Here is a 15,019-nt window from a genome sequence, read left to right on the forward strand (position 1 = left end):
CAAAGTCTGCTTTATAAAATGAAGTTGGGAATGGAAGTAAAGTTGTGGAGTCGGTTTGGTTCTGGTTGGTTACATGAAACCAGGACGGACTTCCTGAGGAAGCCGATGATCAGTAAAGCATCATATTTTGGTTTCTTACGGAAAAACAACCAAACTGCATTCTGAGCTTCCTCTGAGTCTGGATCGGACCGGCAGGTTCAACCCGTCTGTAACTACAGAACTTCACCTCATCAGTGTCCGGGCTCCAGAACGTTTCTGTGTTTTGTTCTGGTGAACGTTGAATTGACCAGCAGATATTCCCTTCAGTACTGAGGAATGTTCAGAATCCACCCAAAACCTAAAACAGATTCAACTTTAAAGCTTTTAACCGTAAATTAAACATGATGCAATAACATAAACATTTTTAAAGTATAAAACAGGAAATGTAAATCAAGACAAACTTCCTGTTTGATGTTTAGATAAATATGATCATTTTCTCATTTCAAACAGTTCTAGGATTATTTTCTGTCACTTTGTATCACAGGGTGAAAAAGGCTCAATCTAAAGTGGTTCTGTTTAGGTTCTGGTTCTTTTCGTTTTAAGAGGTTGATGCAGGTCAGAATTAAAGAATGAACCCAAAAATAAGAAACCTTTCCAAACGTTCAGAAACAGGAAATGAAACCAGCAGAAAGTTCAAACCCTGAAAACTTGTTTTAACATGCAGAGTCTGGAAGTTGATCACATGATCAGCAGCTGAACTTTTTCTGTCTTTAACTCGTTTCCAGCTTCCAGCAGAAACACATCAGATCTCAGTGGAACATGAAGAACCTGCAGCAAAGAACCGAGATTTACAGAAGAATCCAGGTGAGTAAAACTATCCCACATCTGGACGCCTTCATCTGAAACATGGAGAGTTTTACGGTCCGTCATGAAGATCAAACCTTCCCAGAGACGCTGGTTTCCGTCCCATCGAGGGGAGGAAGAGCTCCACACACACTCCACACACACTCCACCTCCAACCTGCAGCTCTACAGCTCTTCCCTGTCTGCCCTTTGACCTTCTCTGATCGGATGAATGGAGGTCCTGATAGGTCAGAGTTCAACAGCTGGACCGCTGTCCATCCGTCACAGAGACTCGTCAGATTTGATTTGTGTAGCATCTTTCAGCAGAAAGACATTTCAAAGAGTTTTACGTCCAAAAGCAGAATCAACAACTGGAACATTTAGTTAAGTGCCATCGTTAAATTCTTAATCAATTATGTTTCCAAAGCCACTAATAACATCTGGGTTTTTAATCTGGATTTAAAGGAACTCAGTGTTTTGGCTGTTTTGCACTTTTCTGGAAGTTTGTTCCCAAATGCTTCTCTGGTCAGAACCGGAACCAGACCCTGAGAGGTCTGCAGGTTGATTGGTTCTGAGCCGCTCAGTGATTTATAAACTAACATTTTAATTCAGGAACCTTCAGCCTGAGCCTCAGTCAGAAGAAACAGGATTTACTTCACTGAGACAGAAAACGGTGACAGGTTAAATCCATTTTAATAACTGTATTAATGACTATTTGAGAATGAAGTTAATAAAGTCCTGAGGTCTGCTTTGATCCGATTGGTGACGTAAAACCAGGCTCAGCAGAACCCGGTACTGTAAATTGTGTGATCTTGTAGTTTTAGACTCTGCAGAAAACTGGGGAGGAACCAAACGACACCAGAGCTTCCTCTTACCGTCTGCTGCAGAAGTTGGTGGTCAGCTCTCGGTCCGGTTCTGACCGTGCATCAACACCACATTTCACCCGTCTGTAAGTACAGAACTTTATGTTTGTCAGTTTTTACTAAAGACAGTTTTGATTCTCAGCGATTCTCATTTCTCCTCATAAGAATTCACACAAAATGATATTAGAAACTTTTATTCAACTTTAAAACAAAACTAAATGAGGAAGATGAATATTTTAAAAAATATAAAACAGGAAATATACATCAAGATAAGCCTCCTCATTTCCTGATTGTATGTTGTGTTTCCTGGTTGATGAAGGTTTTTATTAATACATTTTCTCAATTTAAATTGTTGTAAGCTGTTTATTTTTTCTTTCCTTTTTATTATGATTCTGCCAAAGAAACAGAAGCAGGAAATGAACATGGCGACATTTGAAGGCGACGATCAGATGGAAGATGAAGAACCTGCATCTGCAGCAAAGAGTCGGGATTTAAAGAAGAATCCAGGTGAATAAAATAATCCCACAGATTACCTGAAGCGTGCCTGTTATTGATAACTGCATTAAGGTTTATGGACAAACTTCACATTATGTTAAACCGTCCGTTCTGTGGTGTGTTTGTGTTTGAGCTGTTGGTACACATCAGTTAATAACCACATGCAAACATGAATATGATAGCAGCTAAAATGCTTCCTGTTCACGCTGACATCTTCACTCCATCTTCACTGAGAGACGTCAGGATTATTTTAGCAGCTAATCTGAGAGAAACTCAAAAACTGCCTCCAGTCTGCCATGATGGGAGCAGCAGCAGGAGTTTTGGGCCCCAGGACAAAAATTTAATTGGCCCCCGGCGCAGCAGCTGGGCCTCAGACCTTGAAATGTAAAATACACAGAAACAACGAGGGTCAGAAAACTGGCAGCAAGAACAGCAGGCGGGACGGAAACTGGACTTTTCAGTCCGGAATGAGGCTGGACTCTAGCAGGAGAAGAAGAACCTGAAATGATGGAGGAGATGCTGGTTCCACGCCCAGCAGGACGCTCTGCAGAAGAAACACACACACACACACACACACACACACCCACACACACACACCCACACACACACACACACACACACACACACAGGTAGTGTAATCAATCAATCACCTAACCCGAGACCAAGACTTTTAGGGTCTGAGACCGAGTCCAGACCAAAACCAGCGCCGCGCTACATGACACAATAAAATGTGAAATATGATCAAAAATGTTAATCAAATTGATCTGAAAGATTCACATTCCCATTAAAACACCTAGATATTAAATACTTAGAGCTGAAATAAATGTAACCAATGTGATCTAGAAAGATAACGCCCTGGGCGTTTGCCCATATCGCTCATGTCAGAAACCATTAAACAGCAGCTGAGGCGAAACCCTGACGGTAAACAACGACTGTGAACGCCGACCAAAGAGCAACAAGCAAGAAGGAACCAAGCACAAGGCGCTCAGCATGACTGTGACCATGACAACCAGGTATGTGACCATGACAACCAGGTATGTGACCATGACAACCAGGCAGCTGTGATGTCGACCATCATGGCGGAGATCACAGCTGCTGATCCAACAGCAATCGAAGAGGGTCAGGGTTGTTCTGTCGTTCTTGTTTTATTTATTTGCTAATTAAATAAATATCAATGAATATAAATGAGGATATGCGTCCTGATCAGTTTTGTCAGATTAATAGCACCTTTAGAAAATAACCTTTTAGCAGCTATTAAACACACTACCAAATATAAATATGTTAAAACATAAGTAATCTAATTAATCTATATAAACTTTGTATTTTTCAGGTGATTCTGCTATAAACCTTTTTGTCCTGCTGACTCACAGATAGCCGATGAGACATGATGTGTTTTTAATATAACAAATATTAAAGATGCAAAACCTTTTTGTTGTGTCTGGTTGGAGCAGCTGGTGAACAGATTTATTACTGGATTCTAGAAAATGTGGTTTAAAGCTGAGATGCTGATGTTTGGATGTAAAATATATATTCTCCCTGCTAATAAATCTAAAAGCAAATTTCTCTTTATAATGGCCCATAATTTAATTTTACTTAATAGGAGTCATGATTTAAAATGTAACAAACTTTGACTCTTTATACTTTATGAAATATTTCATCCTATTTGATGGTTGATCTGAATATTTCCACGTTCTACGAACAAATGATGCAATTTATCCTGAGAAACATGGAGAAACGTTGATTGTATTATTATTTTCTCAGTCTGTCGGCTCAACGGCACAGGCAGACTCGTTGCCATGGCAACCAGTAAACAACAGCCCCGGGGGCAGAGCTCAGATTATTTCAAGTGCATCAGGAATTAACACTAAAAAAAACACAAAAACATTTCCCACACAAAATAGTAAAACCACCAAACAGAACATCCTGTCTGATGCAGATTTATGTTTTTGAATTTCCATTTTGCATCAACAGGAAGTGATGCCTGAACTTCCTGTGGTTGATTGGCTGATTTAAACACTTCTGATTATCTGTCAGAAGTAATCAGCTCCACTAACCTGCTCTCCGCTTTTTATTTAAAGCTTTTTTCCGACCTGTGAAATCAGATCCCTTTGTTATCTTGCTATCATGTTAATAATTCATCTCAAATCTTTGCGTCTCCTTCTCAGATTATTTGCTTTCATTTTCCTGACCATCGATATTCGGACTCCATGTGGCTCACAGTGAGTCACATGACCTCCGACCCACTGGGTCACTGAGCGACTTGCTATTTATGTTTTACAAAGGAAGTTAAAAAATCGTTTCCTGGCTGTTGATGCTTTTTTGTTATTTTTTAATCATTTCCTTTATTTAAGCAGGTAAACCCAATGAGATCTAGATCTCATTTTCAAGAGGAACCTGGGCAGAAAGTCTGCGATACAGCAACCTGGTTACAAAATCAAACTAATAATACATAAGCACAAGTGTAAAACAATAGAAAACAATTTAAAATCAGTGATGCTGGTTAATAGAATCTGGTTTCTTGTTTTTAAGAAGAAATAAATCCAATGAAATCAGTTCTGACCAGTGTTGTATAAAGTACTGAAATCTCAGAGTCAAGTAAAAGTACAAGTACCTCTCCAAAATATGACTTTGGTAAAAATCCAAGTCACTGACTGAAATGTTACTTGAGTTAAAGTCTTAAAGTATCTGAAACTTCTTGTACTTAAGTATGGAAATTACTGTAAAAATGGATGTACTCAAGTAATGTAATGAAAAGTACAAGTAAAAAGTAAAACAAAGCAAATGCAGTTTGAATGACATTTTTTATATTTTGGTAAACTTGTCAAATACACTTAAAATAATGTACACAACCAAGTGCAGGCAAAATTAAACCTGCTAATAGATATACCTGCAGGCATCATTTAGTTAAGAAAATTAGGTGCTTTACCTATAGCACAAGGTTAACTTAACCTGCTTTACAACTGAACCAGCTTCTTAGTAAACCCTCCAGGACAGAAAATACAAAGTTTTTGTAAGCCTTAAGTTTTCCCTTCAAGTAAGGTCAGTGCTGAAAATGAAAAAAATAAATAGTACAGAAAATGCGGCCAACATGAAGAAAAAGAGCTGTTACGATTACTCTACTTCACAAATCAGTGAATCAGTCAATGCTACAGTCAGTAGGTGGTGCACACAACTGGTCATTATGCAAAAGAAAAAAAGAATTGGGAGGGAAATGCAGCTTATTGGCATCTGTAAACCTGGTTTTGAACTTGCATGCCTTTCCTATATTCGTTAAATTTAGTCTAAATTGCTATCGCTATGGCTTCTGTCCCCCCTTGAACAGAGGAGTCTAGGTAGCCTGCTACAGTCAACATTAGGCCTAAGCTAAATACACCACGTATGGAACTGAAACAATGCCAAACAAAGTTCATTTATGGTCAAGATTTCACAATAGTGCCTAGTGACCAAGCTATAGTTACTGAAACAGGAGGATTATAACCATTTCATAAGAAGTTACCTCGATGTGTTTCTTCAAGTTGGACGGGGAGTTTTTGTAAGATAGAATTTCCACATCTTCGGGCAGGAATAACATAAACTGCATGCGGTACGACGAATCTTTAACACCCACGAAAAAGTATATTGTGTTTAAATAAGGCCATGGGCTCTCATCACCAGCTGGTGGTTCCCCTGGAGCCGTGTCCGACGTAGTTGCAGTCGTTGTGGTCTCCGTCTCCTCCTCCATGTGGCTGCTGCTGATTGCGAGACTTGCTTTGTGTTTAATGGGAGAAGCGAAACAGGTGTATCCTATTGGTGGTGATGAACAAGCCCAGGCAAGCAGGCTACCCACTTTGTTCGGTAGCCTACTTGCTACTTGCTAATCAGTAGGTGGGGTCAAAACACTTTGTTTCTCTCTCTCGCTTTTTTGTAACGAGTAACTAAACCACACATTGAAAATGTATCGGAGTAAAAGTACGCAATTAAGTTCGGAAATATAGTGAAGTAAAAGTGAAAGTTATCAAAAATTTTCATACTCGAGGAAAGTATGAAGTACTCCAAAATATACTTAAGTAAAGTAGCGAAGTATTTTTACTTCGTTACTATACAACACTGGTTCTGACATCTTGAGTTCAGACTGAGCTGATTCAGGCTGAAGGAGCCAAAACACCGACTGATCGCTTCCCCTTTTCAGTTCGAACACGTGGAACATGCAAATGAAAAATATTATTAAAGAAAAGGAAATAACAGATCTATGTAAGAGAGCTAAAGTCTGCTGGAGCCGAGCCGAGTAGAAATTTATAGATCAGGATCATCAGGTGATTATTTCTCCGTAAAGGAGCCAATCAGCTTCTGCATAAACTCACAATGATGAGTAAAACGTCTGCTGCTAGTTAGAAACCTTAAAGCTCAATGATACACAATATTCAGTGACTGAAGGTGGAAACATTTATAAATAAAACTTCTCCATAATCCAGGAGAGGCAGGAAAGTTGCTGCTGCCAATTTACTTCTAGCTTTGAGAGAAACAAGATCCATTTAGATAATTAAACCTAATCTTCATTTTCAATGTTCGGAACAAATTTGCTGCGGTCTTGAAATAAAATCCCGAGTCCGAGACGAAACCGAGACCATCAAAAAATGGCCTTGAGACCAAGACCGGTTCTACACCGGAATCAATAAAACCCTGAACATTTCATGTTTCTGATGTTTCTGGCCGTCACTTCCTGATAGTTTCTCTTTCCTTCTGGCAGGAGGAAAAGTTTTCCGTCTGCTTCTCCTGAGCTTCGGACTTCTCTGCATCCTCCAATCTGCCCTCAACATCTCACTGCGTCTGACTTCCTGTGAGTTCACTGCAGCTTCCTGTCTGCATGTCCTCCTGGTTACTGAAGACAAACTTTGACCAAAAACTACTCTGAGGTAGACACTGCTTTCAGGCTTTAACTAGACCAGCTTCCTCCCATTCTGCTGAATGAACTCTGGATCAGAGGGTTCAGAACTCGTCAGATAATCAGAAAACTTGGGTTTGATTCCAGCCACATGCTGATGTGCCTCTGGGCAAGGCACTAACCCCAGGCTGCCTACTGATCTGTGTGTCACTGTATAAATGTGTGTGTGAGCAGGACTAGAAAACCATTTTATGGGTTTGGTCCATTCCCAGTAAAACTGCAGATGGTTCTGTTGGGAACATTTGGACTTCAGCTGCCAGATCCAGCTGAGGTTTGGTGCTGTTGTGATGGAACCTGGTAGGACCTGAGTCAGATTTCTGCAGTTTGGAGCAGAGAAGCTCCCTGGCATCCAGCCTGTCCTGGCGGCTGCAGCTCGCTGCCTAAACTCCACTTCCTGTCTGCAGTCAAATAGACCTCAAGTAAAAGAAACAGTAGAAAAGTTAAAGTACTTCCAGAAAGTACCAGATGTGCAGCATACCACAGACAGTATATGCAACCAGTCAGGTCTTTAGTTACAGTATCAATCAATCAATCAATCAATCAATCAATCAATCAATCTGATTGATTGATTGATTGGTTACAGTAGGAGTTGTGTTTGCTGATGGCTGTTTGGATAAATGAGCTGCTCAGTTCTGCAGCCCAGAGACAGAAACTTTGACTGAATGAACTCTTTCTTTCCAGCCACCATGTTGGGATGAGGCCTGGTTCTGGACCCACCTCCTGGTGGGTCTGGTTCTGGACTGGTGGGTCTGGTTCTGGACTGGTGTGTTCCCATTGGCTGGCTCTCAGAGATGAGGCGGACTGACTGTGGGCTGTAGGGGCCACGCTGGGTTCTGCTCGGCCCTCCAGGGTCTGGATAAGAGATGTAGTGGTAAAGGTCATAAAGAAGGTCATAAAGAAAGTAGAGTTTGCTGTCTGGGCCACAGAACGTCTGAACGGCCTTCTGGCTGGAGGAGCTCCGATCTTAACTCCCCCTGCTGGCCAGATGCCGCTGAAACACAACCAGCTGCATCATCGAGGCCGAACTAGTTTGATTTGATCAAAAATCAAATCCGGCCTTAGACATGTCGGCTACCAGCGACTCTATGGAACAACTGAAACGCCAAGACAGGATAGGTAAAAAAAACTTCTTCCACAGGTCTGCTGGACTCCCATAGGAATGAGGGAGGAGCTCAATATTTGGTGAAGGTATTTTATAAAAACGTATGAAAATAATTTTAAATGACTGGAATCTCTTTCTATATTTCTGCGTCTTTTCGCTTTGAGATGAGATTTGTTCTGTGACATAAAGTCCTGTTGTTTTCATGCTCTCCTCAACAGAGGAGCAGTTAAAAGGTGAAAGCATGAAGGATTCATTAGTGATAAACTGAGAATCGCAGGCTGAGAACATCCAGATATTTCAGACACACGTTCATATCGTAACCATAACGATTCAGATTGTTGTCCAGATCTGAAGCTTAGTTGAAGCATCAGATTCACCGTTACAGATAAACGTCTGTAAGAATAAACTTACTTTGTACACACCACAGATTGTTCCCTTTACCCTGAGGACTGTGACAAAAACCTGACCGGACGCCACAGCCAGGACTCTGGCACTGACCCCGCCGGGGAACCCGACCAGAACCCGACTTCACAACCTGCTGGGGAGGCGCTGAAAGCCCAGATCCAACAGATGAAAGGGCTGTTATGTGTTTTTGGCAGCAAGGCAGGACAACTGGACGTGGATTTAAAAGCATGTGAGTAAGTGGGAACAAAATCCCTCAGGAATGACCTACCTGTCTACAAACATACAAGCAGGGACCGTTGTCATGGTTACTCCAACACCTGGCAGCAGTCTGCCAGCAGCTGGTCTCTATTTCAGGCAAATTAGGTTGTATAAATGAAAGACCCACATGCATGTGCAGTTTTATCCATCTGAATGTTTTTGTGCTGATTCACACATGAGGCTCTGGACTCTGGTGGCTGATAATGTTCACTTTGGTTTGCTAAATAATGTGGCACAACATTTACGTTCAGTTTGTTTTGGTTGAAGGGATAAATATTGTTGGCATTAATCTGTCCCACACAGACAGACAGACATGTAGCAGATAACACGTCTAGCTCGTTCTTATCAAAGTCCACCACTATGTGGCGCTGTGAAATGGCTAAATTTGATTGGTCCACGCCACAGGTCTTGCCTTCGGTTGGTTGAAGGTGGGGCGTTATTTACAAAATGTGAAAAATGTTTCATCTGACCTTCAAACTTTAAAAACATTTTTAAAAATCCATCCAAATGAGCTCAAATTTTCAGATTTTCTCTTGAATTGTTCTTTCTTTACTCTATGTTCGTATTTCTCTCTTTTGTGTTAAACACAAACATCTGTATCTTCCAAAATCCCTTTCAAATCCAACTAAACTCTCACTAGTGGACCTCAGCAGCCATTCTTCATAGTTTGGTACGAATCTGAGCTTCCTTGATGAATAGCAGCAAATCAAACTAAGTGTTCTTAGTGTTTAATAGTTTCTGCATTTATACTTGATCAGAACAACAAGAAACACAAACAGCATAAAAGACAAGCATGCTTGGTTATTCAGTGTTTTAGCTTAAAGTAGCACATTTTGGGGACATTTTGGCCTCAGTTAAAATGAACTGAAGGAATGAGACTCACAACGCCTGCGCAGTGTCCTGCTTGGCCACAAGGTGGAGCCAAATCCACGTAACCTGGGCCAGCACCATGTGTCAAAAAACCTCAATGTGTGTTTTAACAAATTTCAATAAACTTTAATGGCTTTCATGTACAGACACTTGATTGTGGCTCAACACCACGCCTTCACAATATATGTTTTTAATTATCCTAAAATAATGCAGTTATGCTGGAATGCAGTTTTTCAATTCATTTACATAGAAAGAAATTCTTGCGTATGAAAGTACAGAGAGGAAGAAATCCAACAGGAAGTGTGTTTTTAGCCTGGCCAAGTCAAAAGCCACCCACTTCCTGCTGTCCCTTTGACGGCCAATATGAGCAAATAAAATAAAATAAAATAAAATAGAGCAACACACTCGGTAACCTGAGAGAACAGGTCTGAATCCTGGTCAAACTAAATATCTCATTTTATTTAATTACCCTTGTGATCTATAAAGTATTTTTGAATTTAAATTGACTGCCAACAGAGTCCTTTTCTTAGTTGTAAAAGATTGTAAGACATTAAAAATGTGATTATTGTCATAAGCTGAACAATGTTTCACATCCTTTAAGCGTTGTCTGACTTTTTCTACAAATTATTCCAGCTGTTGATGAACCATTGAAGCCACCGTATCCTTATGCAGTAATGTTTATTCACACACATTATGACTCAGGTACATGTAGTTCTGCCTACATTCATAATATTATAAAGACTCATTATTCTGGTTCTTTTCTCTACATTTGTTTGCAAGGGGAGGCAGGACAGGCGGCGGGGCGAGGAACTCATTATATAACTGTCATTATTTTTATTTTATATATGTTCCACATGTTTGAGAAGTAATATCTTCTCTCGTTGTCTCGATGCCTCCTGATCGACACAGTGAATGCAAATACTTTGAATGTTTAGACCTGATTTTTAAACATAGGAACAATATGACATAAAATCTGCTTTTTGATCTTTTCGTCATGTTGTGTTGCTTTGATTCTTTCACCTTTGAGAAATCCTTTAATGTCCATGGCAACCATTCAGCTGCTAAACACCTGGGTGGACCTAGCCCCGCCTTCAAGGAGCAGCTCCTCCCCCACCCAGCTCCTTCAGACTAGCCAGCAGCAATCAGCTGTCTATAGGAGCTACTTCTCAGAGCAACACTGGTAAAAATGTTAAAGGGTTAATAGAGGAGCCTTGTTGTGATGACTTCCTGGAGGCGGAGCTTCAGACAGAACAGGAGTTACTTAACCCTCCTGTTATGTTCCGGGTGAAATTGACCCGTTTTAAAGTTGAAATAATAAAAAAAATAGTTTAAAGTAATTTTTTTGCATGAAACTTTTTCTATTTGACTTAATAGGTGCACTCTACATATAAATTGAGAATTATTCATTTTACACATTTGTACCAAACCCTAGGTCTACTTTTTACATAGAAACTGTTCGGATCAATTTGACCCATCAGTCAAGTTGAAGTGCAAAAAAAGATTTAAAAAATGTCCAATTCTATATGTTTCCTTGCAGCTATGAACCATATTTCACCGCACACACACACACACACCACACCACACACACACACACACCACACCACACACACACAAGCCCACTTTCTCACTACTCTCTTTACTTCACTAGGAAACTGCGAGAAAGCAGAAAGTGTTCATACAACTTTTGACAGGAATCTTTTCTGTTCCTGTGGACAAACTCCACCCACCCTGAGTGACACTCAGCAGAAATGGAGGAAAACATAAAAACTCTCTGCATGACTCATTTATCTTGATTTTAATCAGCGGGTCAATTTGACCCTGAACAGTATGTGTGTCTCAAGTTCAATTATATATATAAATATTAAAAAAATTTCAAAAGACCAATTTCAAGGAAATTATTGTTTTTTGTGTCTAGGTTTTTTTCAGTGGACATTAAAAATGTAAATTCCATTTTTTATGTCCAAATGAGTAAATGAGCAGGTTGTCGTTATTGATCCTTAATTTCTGAGAAATAATAAAACATCATTGCACAAATATTGATTGAAATGGTTAGTATTGGAGTTAATAATCAGATACAAAAATGTTTTGAAGGAACTTTTTGGTTTCTGACACTATAGCATGATTAAACACTCCCGGGTCAAATTGACCCACAAATATTATTGCTGTACCTCAGAAACGAACATAACAGGAGTTTCTTAAAGAGACAGAGACCCAATTTCAAGGCGTTAAATCAGGAAGTTTCTTTTAGTCCTGTTGCTTCATGTCTGATGACCTCTGAGTTGTAGTCAGGCACCAGATTACTGAAAGCATGAAATAGAGCCCAGTTTCACTGAAAATGTAACTTCTGATGGAGAGACAATCAGGAGATTCATATTAAAACCTGCAGCAGTTTGTTTATGTCTCCAGTCATTTCCATCATCAGATTGACCATCACTGGTTTTGGTTCTGTCTTTTCTTCCAGTGCCCAGTTCCTTCAAACAACAGTTGGCTACATTTTGTCCAAGCATCTACTACTTTTCCTCTGCCAGGGAAACATGGGGTAAAAGCAGAAATTATTGTCTGGAAAGAGGAGCAGACCTGGTGATCATCAACAGCAGAGAAGAGCAGAACTTCCTGAGTCGGTTCAAAGAGAGGTTTTGGATCGGACTGACTGACACTGAAAAGGAGGGAGAATGGAAATGGGTCGACGGGACTCGACTGGACACCAGGTCAGTGGTCAGAGGACCTGCAGGTCCAGATGGGAGAGATTACCGAGCTGAGAGGCTGACGACAGTCTGGTTTAAATATAACTCTTTTAAAGACTTCACCACATTTTTAAATGTTTAGGAAACAAAATAAAATCTGATATTATTAAAACTTCATGTGGAAGAATCTGAGACACTCAAGTGTTTATAGGCTTACCTCGAAGTTAATGAATATTGTAAGTTAATATATATTGACTTGTGAATATTAGTCATTAAGATTAGTTATTCATATTTTAACCTTAGTTCAATTTCATAGGGAGATCTATAGCAATTTCAGTTTGGTTTATATATCTTTAATCACTTTATTAAAGCTATTTTGTACCTATTTATAAGCTTATTGTCATTCATTTGAACTGAATTGAAGAATTTATTTCAGACATTCCACCAAGAGAAGAAACAACACAATAGAAATAGTATTTACATATTCCTAAAAGTAAATTCAACACCGTTATCTACCAAACACACACGATTATTTACAAATTCACCACTTATTTATAGTTTAACATTTGAACCAAGTGATTAAACAGATTTATTATTTCATTTCATTTCTTTCACAATTTTCACACCTGTGCTCCATCCATCCATCCATCCATCCATCCATCCATCCATCCATTTTCTTCCCTTTATCCGGGGTCGGGTCGTGGGGGTAGCAGCTTCAGAAGGGAGGCCCAGACTTCCCTCCCCAGTATTAAAAAATGAGGATCATTATTCTAGCTTTGGACAAAACGTTTGGCTCTTTTCCTCTTTAATCTTGCCCGGGATCTTCCGAGTCCTTGGCGAGTGACGCTCTCAGTGGGCGACGTGGAGCGACGGCGTGCTGGTAAAACGAAACAACACAACGTGTTGACGTCACAGATCACAGAGTTTAATCTCATACAAAGCAATGAACAACAAAGCTGCAGAGGAACAGAGATATACATTTTATACAGACTATACAAAACAGACAACACGAAACACATAAGACAGACAAAGGCGCCCAAAATGTGGAGGAAAAGATGAAAAAACCTCTCTGTTGGCTTGCTGACTTGTACTTTTAATGAAAGAGGTGTTTCCCTATTTAATATATGCAGTCAAGGCGTTCCGTTCTTTGACCAATTAGAAACTTAGAAACTCCCCTCATCACAGCCCCGATGTCTGGTTTTTGTCTAGGCGAAAGGGGGGACCACTCCGTCTTGGGCCGTGCCAGGTACGGGGAGAGGCGCCAAGAAGTCTCTTCTGCTCTCTCGGAATTGTAAATTTTATTGCTGTGTCTGTCAAAAGGGGGAGGAAAAAAGGCCCTGCTTTGTCTGCTGAATTCCCAACTGCTCAACAGAAACTATTCCAAATTAAAGTGTTGGCTATACCTTTACACATGTCGTGGATTAGCTATATTAAGCACCAAACAATAATTATTTTCTTTACAGTTCCCCCTTTTGAGGTCTTCAAAAAGACCTCAATAAAAATTGATTAAGCCTTCTAATGCAGAACCAAAACTATGTATTAAAAAAATAAAACAAAACAAAAAAATAGAAAACAAAAGGTTGACGTAGCCTAATTATATACAGTTCCCCCTTTTCAAACAAAACCCAAGGGTAAAAACGACTCATCCTTACAGAAATATAAAATCATAAAACAAAAACACAGGATAAACAAAACCCAAAGTGCACAATGAAAAAATAAAACAGAAACATACATAGAAAAATTAGTAAGAAATGTCTGCAACTTAAAGGACAACATTCACCACAAAATTACAATCTGCCAAAATGAGAAACACACAAAGTTACAATCTGCTGCTCGTCTTTTTCTGTTTTTTTTTTTTTTTTTTTTGTCCATCGACAGTCTCTCAAAAAATATGAAGTCTTCGTCAAGAAATGTTCAAAAATTGCGCGCAAAAAACGAAACGAAAGTCCTTTCCAGAGTTCTCAACGAACGAAAAACACGCAATAAAGATTAATGTCGATGATGATCCTCTTGTAGCCTGATCTTCTTCGACTGGAAACCTCAAGAAACGACCTGTCACAGGTCATTAAACAGACATTTTGTGTTCAACATGAATTTCATTAGCCTCAGAAACACAATTACCACATTCTTTAATATCATCTTCATTACAGTCAGCATAATCAAACGATGGTTTCACCTAAAAATAAATTTGTTTTGTTATTTTCCATCCAGGGAAATTATTTTAATCCTTTTTATCAAAGAACGCAGACTTTGAAGGAGACCACATCCGCAGGGCACCAGGAAACCAGCTGCAAAACTATAATGACAAAACAGAGATCAGATTTATCCAAAGGCATCATTCAGTTGTGTAATTCAACACAAACATCTTCAATTCACTTTGTGTTCAAGTGAATCCTCCAACGCTCGTGGCTCTGTGGCTGTTATCTTCGAAATAAGTGTGAAGCCGCTTCTCCAAGCAGCCCCACCCCCGCCTCGCATGACACAGCTTGTATGACAGAGTCCAGAGGCCTGGAGCACCGAGCTCCAGGGCAGTCTGTGTGTAAAACCATGAGCAACACATCACGTGAAACCTTATCTCCTACTCTGTCCAGTTCTGTTCA

The 15,019-nt window shown here is 39.8% G+C and overlaps 1 protein-coding gene across 1 annotated transcript; it reads left to right on the forward strand.

The window, feature by feature from the left end:
* Nucleotides 1–694: 694 nt before the first annotated feature.
* LOC116720713 (asialoglycoprotein receptor 1-like) lies at nucleotides 695–12,561 on the forward strand. Its single transcript, XM_032564108.1, has 6 exons — nucleotides 695–843; nucleotides 1,640–1,770; nucleotides 2,086–2,191; nucleotides 6,906–6,995; nucleotides 8,630–8,836; nucleotides 12,197–12,561. The coding sequence occupies exons 3-6, from the start codon at nucleotides 2,101–2,103 to the stop codon at nucleotides 12,559–12,561; spliced, it is 753 nt and encodes a 250-aa protein (XP_032419999.1). The 5' UTR covers nucleotides 695–843; nucleotides 1,640–1,770; nucleotides 2,086–2,100.
* Nucleotides 12,562–15,019: the final 2,458 nt, after the last annotated feature.

Source organism: Xiphophorus hellerii, chromosome 5 (assembly GCF_003331165.1).
Source record: "Xiphophorus hellerii strain 12219 chromosome 5, Xiphophorus_hellerii-4.1, whole genome shotgun sequence".
Lineage (NCBI taxonomy): Eukaryota > Metazoa > Chordata > Actinopteri > Cyprinodontiformes > Poeciliidae > Xiphophorus > Xiphophorus hellerii.

Excerpts from the sequence above, each read along its gene's own strand:
- LOC116720713 (XM_032564108.1), top strand. The coding sequence starts at position 2,101 with ATGAACATGGCGACATTTGAAGGCGACGATCAGATGGAAGATGAAGAA. Across the intron at positions 2,192-6,905 it reads GGATTTAAAGAAGAATCCAG|GAGGAAAAGTTTTCCGTCTG; the intron begins GTGAATAAAATA and ends TCCTTCTGGCAG. Across the intron at positions 6,996-8,629 it reads CTCACTGCGTCTGACTTCCT|ATTGTTCCCTTTACCCTGAG; the intron begins GTGAGTTCACTG and ends TACACACCACAG.